Raw genomic sequence first — 9,230 nt, 5'->3', positions numbered from 1 at the left:
GAGAGGATGTTGACACAATGACATTTACTTTGTGTTTTTACTTGGTGGTGATTGTTTCTCTTGGCCTGGATTTGCAATTTCTACGCCAGGAAATGGTCTCAAATGAACTCACTTTTAATTTTTTTTTACACTTGGACTTGCAGATTTGGGTCTGGGTGATTTATGTTTCTTTTGAAAACCTGTGTCATGAGTATGTTTCTAGATTAATCAATGGTGTTTTATGAATAAACTCTTGATTTTGTTTGGAGGTTCTGGATGATTATTTTTTATTAATTTGTTAGATGATGTTATTGCTTGTTGTTAAAATTTTGTTGTTGTTTTTACTTTAATATTCTTATTGAGAATTGGATGAGAATCTAAGGTGAATTTTTTATTAATTTGAAGATGAATTTTTCTGGGTTGTTAAATAAATTTCAGAAACGACAAAATTGTTCTTCCAAGAGTGATTTATGATGATGATGATATTGATGTTAAATAAATTTTAGTATATAATATATACATTTCATGCGCAAAGATAACAAATGAGTTACCATGATGTAGCAGAAATGTGGTGTGCAAATGAGGGAAAGAACCTGTGTTTGATTCCCATAGGAAACAATTTTTTGAGATTATTTATCCATCTTTACAAAGAATATTGACATATCATTATTTAAATAAAGAAAAAATATTACACAGTCAGTAAAATCAATGCAACGTAGGAAGATTTTGGGTGGAATAGTCACACAAGGTCTATGGTGAAAGAATCTTCATTTGTTAAGGGGGAATCCCAACAAAAAAATTTAAGGGGGGAACAAAACTCGCCTTATTGGTAGGTGTAACGCCCCAGACTGCTTTCGGGATGATCGACTGACCCCACAAACCAACACGGGTCTTTTCAGCATGCTTTGACCTCACTCGCACGCTTTCCGGGAAACTTCCCAGAAGGTCACCCATCCCAATACTACTCCAAGTCAAGCACGCTTAACTATGGAGTTCTTATGGAACAGGCTCCCGAAAACAAGATGCATCTTCTTTTCGGTAGCCCGTTCCATAAGAACTCCACAGTTAAGCGTGCTTGACTTGGAGTAGTATTGGGATGGGTGACCTTCTGGGAAGTTTCCCGGAAAGCATGCGAGTGAGGTCAAAGTATGCTGAAAAGACCCGTGTTGGTTTGTGGGGTCAGTCGATCATCCCGAAAGCAGTCTGGGGCGTTACAGTAGGGGCATCGTATATTTAACCCTAAAATTTATAATTTTGTATCTGCATGGACTGTACTAATTTTATCAAATTTTATCAATGCAACTGATTGGATAACAAATATTGGACCTTATTTTTAATCCCTTGTATGTCACTATTGTTGTCGGTGCCTAATTTCCATATATTGATTATTCAATGAGTACAACAATTTCACTTAGCCGTTATACCTAATCTCTTGGTGTATAATTCACTATTCTACACTATGCACCCTAAATTCTTAGTTCAACTGGCTAGTTAAAACAAAAGATAATTGGAACTTAAAACCCTAAGATATAACATATAATCTCGTATCCCTAGTCGATTACTAAGTTGAATAATTACTTTAGATCTGATTCGTAAGATTATGGTTAGTAATGGATATGAGTTTTAAGTTCAATATAAGAATTTGTCAACACATATAAAGCAATGAACATAAAAGTAACTAAATAACAATACTAAATTAAACAAAAGTGCAAAAAGTACATAACGGAAATATATGATCCAACAGATTCATACAAGTTCATCTAACAAATCCTAATATATAAATACTTAGCTACACATACTAATAGGAATAATAAATGAAGTAATAAAGAAAAATTACATGAAAATCCAGTTAGAAGTTGGCTTTCAATGATGAAAACTTTTTATTCCTGAGCTTCAGAATTTGTTTCGCTGTCAAAATTCAATCACAAGAATGTCCACCCATTTTTCCTCTGTGTTTTTTCCTTGTGTAGAAGTTAAAACGCGTTAGAAATAGGGTTTCATCGCGGCCACGATGCTTTTCATCGTGCCCATGATTATTTTTATCGTGCCCGTAATTTTTTCACTTGCTAGAGCTTTTTGTTAGCTTTCGTATTCCTTTAGTCCCACCTCAATCGGAGTTTCGAAACTCTAGATATAATCAAATTAATGGACAAATGTCATGATGTAAATTGTGCTGAAAATGCTCTTCTCTTCATAGTTTTTTTCTAACTTTTTCATTTTTTCTTTGTTTCTTCACTTCCTATATCATCATAAAACTTAAAAATTATATAATAAAAATCATCAAAAACAAATGCAAATGCTTAATAAATTTACATGATAGTGTGTCATCATCCTCCTATCTCAAACTTGATTCTTTTCCATACCTCGTTCAATTTGATGATTGGCATGAAGTGCTTTCTCCCCCTTACACTTCTCTCTGCTGTGTGGTTTATCAAGTTCTTTCTTTCCTTTAATTAATGTTGATTAATTGTTTGCAAAATCAGTTATTCCTCGATGGAGCTTCAAATATTCTAGAAAACATGTCCAAGAAGCCTTCAAATATGCTTCCACAATGGCCACAACACCGTCATTAGTGTTATACTTTACCATCGAAGAGACGACTCATAAGGTGGCTAGTGTCGTTCTTCCAATAACGAATTTGTATACCAACTTGCAATAGATTACTGATAATTTAGTCTTTACTGTTCTTCTGGTCTCTTTTTTCCCAATAGAGGCCATCAACTTAACATAGTCCTATGGTCTCATTGTTGATACATTAAATCCTAGAAGATTACCTCCCTTGTAAAGGGGTGAGTTTCTCACGGGTGAATTGCAATTTTTCCAAGAGGTCGACATACATGATATTACATGACTATTGTTGTATTTAGTGTACCTATGTCCGGGGACGGTTGGTTTATTCGGCCAAACCTATCATTCACTTCCCTAGGGTTTGTATGATCGTTGATGGGATAATCTCCCTAGGATAATGAGGAACTTCCTCAATATTCATCAAGATGGGCAAGTTTTCTATTAACTGAATTCCTTTTGAATATTGTGTAAGCGATTAGTAATTTATTCTCGTTTTTTCATTGGAATGCTTCTCCTTTTTGGCTATATGTGTTATCTTACTTTTTCTCGATGGACTATCGTCCCCCGACCTCTTCTCCTTGGATATTGTTTTGTTCTAGTGAGAGAACATATAAAACCTTCCATTTCTAATCATATCTTCAAGAATGTCCTTCATCTAAACATGTTTGTATGTGTTATGGACGTTACAAATGTGAAAAAGATAGTATTGAAACCTGTTCACTCCAGGATGTCCTCAGATAGTTTTGGTGCTTTGACCTTATCTTCTTTAAACTCCACATTGATGCATTCTTGGAGAATGCGCTCCCTTTAAGCATTTATAGGGGGTGTAGTTTTTGTACTAAGATGGTGGTACTCCTTTATCTTCTTAGTTAGTGTTGATATTCAAATAGTGGTCTCTTCCACTTTAAATTCCATGTGAGAATACCGATATATAGATCTCTTACCTGCTCAAGAGATCAATCCTATTGGTTCGAGGTGCTAAAGAGCTTAGGAAATCTAGCACACCAATCAGACAAATTACAATTAACAAATAACAAGTAAATCATATGCAAACTAATTCTATTTGAACAAAGGCAAGTATTGCACAAAGGAGAGGAATGGTTAAGATCCAACAAATTACATACCTCCTCCTATGTCCAAAACCAAAATGCAAGCCATTGACTCTGCCACCATACTCCTCAACATCCAACTACACCTTATAACCTTCATGGTTATGCCTTCAATTACTACAAGATTTGGTCATATTTGCTACTTCTATCACATCTCAAGATCAAAAGCTTCTTCTTGATTTGTTCTGCTATTGTAATTGAAATATGTGTTGGCAATCTTAAAGGCCGAAGCTTTGTCAATGACATAGAGATCCAAAGCTTTGTTGTTGACAACAAATTGTACCTTGCTACCAAACATATATTCACTCTTTTGAGATCCATATGTTTTCTAGAGCGTTTTTAAGGACTTTGAGGAAACCAAATTTTTATGCAAGGCTGACGCTGTAATAGGCGATGATGATATCCATCAATAAGACTTAATGGTTGGAGAACTCAAATACCTTGCATCTTGTCAATACCACCAATAACAATGTAGGGGAAATAATCTTGAGGCCCAAGTCAGTTTTACCGGACCCCACGGTGAACCCCAATTGTACTTGTCAAAAGTGCAATAGATGAGAGAGAGTCTGCTCACTTAAGGATTGTGAGAGACTATATGTGTTTTTTGTTGAATTGGTGAATGATCTCCCTAAACCCTAAGGTTTGAGTATTAAAAGAGAACTTCTTGGACCAAGCTAGAAGTAAAGAAACAATTTCTCCTAACTTCCCGAAGAAAACGTGAGAGTAAGGGAAGACTTGTTCTTTATTAAATCATGGGGATATAATTTCCCCCTTTGATTACCATTCCAAATCGTTCTTCCTTTGACTTCTCTTATGTCATGTTCCACAAACAAGTAAACTTGGAATCTAGTTCGAATTGGACGACCCAGAATATGACCAAGCCCAACGGAATTGACGCTGTACACGTCCGCCTTGCATTCCAGCACTTCATTTAGTCTATTTTGCCATGGACTGTCCCATTACGGACCCAATAATATTATATGGCCCTCTAGCAATACTCTTAAGAATAATTGTATTACATTAACAACTATTATTAAAAATAAAATTGTATTATAAAAAATTAATTTTAAATCAATAAAACAAGATAAACAAGCCTACATTTAAGAAATTAATTTTTTATTATAAATTTGAATGTCAACAATAATTAATAATAAAAATGGTTATAATTACCATTTTATAATATAAATTCAATTTGAAATGTATTTTTATTTTCTTTACCAATGTGTCAATATTTATTTTCTCTAAAAATGGACTAAAATGTTTAACGAAAAATTAAAGAGTATAGTATTAAAAAAAAATAGGGTAGTGTAGATTTTATTATAAAGGAGGAGGATGTAATTTTTTAAAATCTCGTAGGAGAGAAAGGAAAAGTGTATATTTTAATATAAAAAAAAAAATACTATATGGGCATCGTAAACAATAAGTTTGTAACAATAAAAGGCCCGGTAATATCTACATACATATTGACTGACATATAGAGTTACTAAACCCTAAACCCTTGTCTATCACTAAACTGAGTTCTTCTCTCTAAACCTACTACTTATTTCCATCTCTAGATCTTTCGACAGGAAGAAGATTGGTATGAAATTTTGCATATTTATTGTAAGACGATGAACACTTTGTTTAGCATTAGTTATCTGGTATATAATACTTATCTGGAAATATAGCTGGTTGTTAAACTGTAATCTAGATTATTGTTTATGTTATTGTATTTATACGATGATATATTATTATGGTTTGAAGTTTGAACATTAGTTTACTTTTGAATGGTTGATGATTGGAATAGAAGGTTGGCATGTTTTGATTCTTTTATATACACTACATATGATATATATATATGTAGTTATGTACCATAAATTATTCTTTGCAAATATATTTTTCTAACATGTTTATTATTTTCTGTTATTGTATCTCTTTAGTCCTGAGAAATTATTATATTTTGAACTATATTTTGAACGTATTTTGGAATTAGAAGTCTGCATGGTTCTTATAATTATAGAGTTCTGATCATTTAATTATTTCTAGAATCACATATGGATGATTCTAGCTATTGTGATATAGGTTGTGATTGTGATGGAGCCAGTGTAGCGATGATCCCAAACCAGAAGACTCTCAATATTCACTTGCCTTCCACCTCCGATGTTGATGCTAGCTCTGTGGTTTCTATGAAGGAGGATTGTGAATCACCTATGTCATCATGGGCTTCCGATCCCGAAACTGATATCTCATCTGTGACCAGTTGTCATGTAATGCCTGAGGAGGAGTCCCTTCAGGATGTTGACCTTGAAGGAAACTATGAAAACCAGTTCGTCAGGGTGGAAAACAATGATGATGGTTTTTCGTGGGAGATGGACAGTAGAAGTTACGACGAGTTGCTCAAAAAGTTCATTGAAAAGGAGGAAGTTCTAAGAGTTTCCAATTTAAAGCTTCAACTTTCAGAACAAGAGATTATGAGGTTGGCTATTCAAGTTGAGAATCGTGAGATTCAGATTGATGATGCGTGTGAAAAATTGGAGCTGAAAGAGGATGAGTTGTGTGAACAAAAGAAGCTTTTGGGAAAACAGATTTCCAAGTTGAAGATTCAAAATTTAAACAGTGTGAATCAGCTTGATAATGTGCGCGGAGAATTGAATTTGAAAAAGCGCGTGCTTGTTAATGTGCGCAAAGAATTAGAGTTGAAAGAGAAGGAGTTGAATGAACAAAAGAAGCTTTCAGAAGAAGAGATTTTCAAGTTGAAGAATCAAATTAAAGAAAGTGAGAATCAGCTTGATAATGTGCGCACAGAATTAGAGTTGAAAGAAGAGGAGTTGAATGAGCAAAAGGAGCTTTCAGAAGAAGAGATTCTCAAATTGAAGAAGCAAGTTAAAGAAAGTGAGAGTCGGCTTGATAATGTGTGGGATGAATTGAATCTGAAAACGGAGGAGTTGCAAAAACAAACTGTTGAATTAGATACTTATATTCCAGAATCTGTCTACAAGATTACAAATTTGATGGAACAACTTGAAGCGGCTCATAAGAAACTCGAGATTTCAACCGACGAAATTGCAACTTTACGGAAGGAACTTGGTAATAAGTCATATATGACTCAGAAGTTGCAATGTGAGATTAAAGAGGAAAAGAAAAAGATACATTCGACTCTGTTTGATTTGCAGGCCACGTATTTTTGCGAGAAAGAAAAGATGAATTCTGATATTGCAAGTTTGTCAAAACAGAAAAAACAATTGACCTCTAAACTAGAGGATTGTGAGTCTAGAAACAAGGAATTAGAACAAAAAGTTATGCGAAATGAAGCTGAAAATTTGAAACATTTGCAAGAAATTAGTAATTTGAGGACAAAACTTGGTCAGAGAATGAATGATGTAGAAGCTGCTAATAAGAAATCAGCAAAAGTAATGATTGAAATAGATGAAGCCAATGTCAAGATTGATAAGCTTAAGGCTAAGATATCTTCCCGCGACGATGAAATATCATATATGAAGAAATATACTAACAAGATAAACACGTCACAAATGGAGCTGGTGGCGGACTATAGTGCTAAATTGAAAGAAAAAAATAAGTTGAAATTGAAAGTGGAGGAACTTGAAAAAGAGGTGACTAAACAGAATGGGGTGATTTTGGATCTGGCTAAGGAGAAGAAGGAGGCAATTAGACAACTGTGTAATTCACTTGAGCACTATAGGAGTGGATATAATGAACGTATCCGAGCATTGAATGGTTTATAAGTATTGCGGGCGCCCACACTGTTATGGCTTTCTAGTTTAACATTTAGGTTTGTCTTTTTATTTTGTTTTGTTTGATTGATTTTGGTTGTTTTTAGTTTTTTCATATTTCTCTTATTAATTCCTGCTATGCACCTAAACATTGGATAATAATGTGTTTCCTCTTGTTACTTTGAATTTGATAAAATTTTGAAATTCTGAGAAAATAATGAAATTTGATTTATATGAGATCAATATTGGTTTGGCATGTTTGTCCAATCTTTTGTATTTTTATGTTTGTTTTTCATCTGAAGTTGATCACTTTTCTGTTGCTGGTTTAGATCGAATTGTATTATTGTAATTGTATCATGCAGCTTGCTTTTTTCTAGTTTTTTGAGGTTGCACCAAAGCTGCAGCTCTAGCTCTTTGTTCAGTTTTTGGTTTTCTTGTTTGCTTAATCGGACAGTTAGAAGAAAAATACTTTGAATTTGATTTGGTTGAAAATTTTGAGAAAGTGAGAAATTCATAGAGAAGAATAGACTCAAAATGGATGATCGTGCACCCAGAAGAAATAATGAGATAAAACACGAGATTTATGAGCATTTTAGTGTTGTTTTTAAGGAACATCCACTAAGCAGACCTCTTATGAAAAACATGAGGTTTAACTCTATATCAGGGAGATAGAAAATACTAATCTCACCGTTGAGTTTTTAGAAGAAAAAATTATTAAAAAAAACAGTTTGGGAATGTGAAACTTCGAGACAAATTCAACTTTGGATTTATGAAAGAAAATAATTTTGTAGGATTCCATGGTAATGGCTGGATAACATGTAGTGCAAATAATTTTATAAAATCCGGTGAAGTTAAAAGAATTCCAACCATTTACTTTGATTGGATGCATCATGCATGTGCAGAGTGTTATAAATTTTTTTTTGCAAATAGGCTAAAGGGCGTGATTGAAAGATTAAGGTAGATTTCGAGAAAGCTTGCGATTTAGTGGATCGGAGATACGTAGAGTTTGTGATGAGGAGAATGGGATTTAATAACAAGTGGAAAGGATGGATATCGGAATGTCTAAGATCATCAGGAAATGTTAGTACTTGTGAATGTGGGAAGGGACTGAGACAACGTGACCCCCGTTGTCGCCTTTCTTATTCTTATTGGGCAGCAGAAGGTTTCAATGTCATGATGTCAAAAACAATGCAACTAAGTTATTTGAAGGATATCAAGTTGGAGAACGTGGAGTTAAGATTTCTCATTTGCAATATGCAGACAACACTTAAATTGTAGGTGAGAAATGCTGGAAAAATATTTGGGCCATTAAAGTAATAATATAGTTGTTCGAAATTGTTTATGGATTGAAGGAAAACTTTTTACAAAAGTCTTTTAGTAGGAATCTACATCCATAACTCGTGGTTGGAAGAGGTGGCTAGGGTCTTAAATTGTAAGTTTGGTGAATTACCATTCAATTATTTTGGCATGCTTGTCGGTGGTGATCATCAAACCTCTAAACTAGAATTTCTCTTCAAAAGATTTTAATGGGGTGGGGGAGTGGAAAGTAGAAAAATTAGTTGGATGAAATGGGATAAGATATATAGAGATAAGGAAGATGGGGAATAAATAATTTAAAGACATTTAACTTAGCATTACTACGAAAATAGAAGTGGATAATTCAAGTGGAAAAATTAGTTTGTGGGTAAAGGTCTTTGTGAGTGCGCTTTTCTATTATAGATGTTTTGTATGATGTGAAAATTAGGGCATTTTAGCATTTATGTATATTGTACGATATTCTCTGAGTTTTGATGTGCATTTTAGTATTAGGAAACTTAGGAATTGTTTAGAAAAGGTTTTATGCATTAAAAACAAGATTTTATGT

At 33.8% G+C, this 9,230-nt stretch overlaps 1 protein-coding gene across 1 annotated transcript; it reads left to right on the top strand.

Moving 5' to 3' along the window:
- The first annotated feature begins 5,689 nt into the window (after window positions 1–5,689).
- On the top strand, window positions 5,690–7,378 carry LOC131657965 (protein NETWORKED 4B-like). Its single transcript, XM_058927306.1, has one exon. It carries the CDS (start codon window positions 5,690–5,692, stop codon window positions 7,376–7,378), a length of 1,689 nt encoding a protein of 562 aa, XP_058783289.1.
- Window positions 7,379–9,230: the final 1,852 nt, after the last annotated feature.

The sequence above is a fragment of the Vicia villosa genome, linkage group LG3 (genome assembly GCF_029867415.1).
Source record: "Vicia villosa cultivar HV-30 ecotype Madison, WI linkage group LG3, Vvil1.0, whole genome shotgun sequence".
Lineage (NCBI taxonomy): Eukaryota > Viridiplantae > Streptophyta > Magnoliopsida > Fabales > Fabaceae > Vicia > Vicia villosa.
This window is presented reverse-complemented; position numbering and strand designations above follow the sequence as displayed.

What these genes read in the sequence shown, in the direction of transcription:
- LOC131657965 (XM_058927306.1), top strand. Translation starts at nt 5,690, where the DNA reads ATGGATGATTCTAGCTATTGTGATATAGGTTGTGATTGTGATGGAGCC.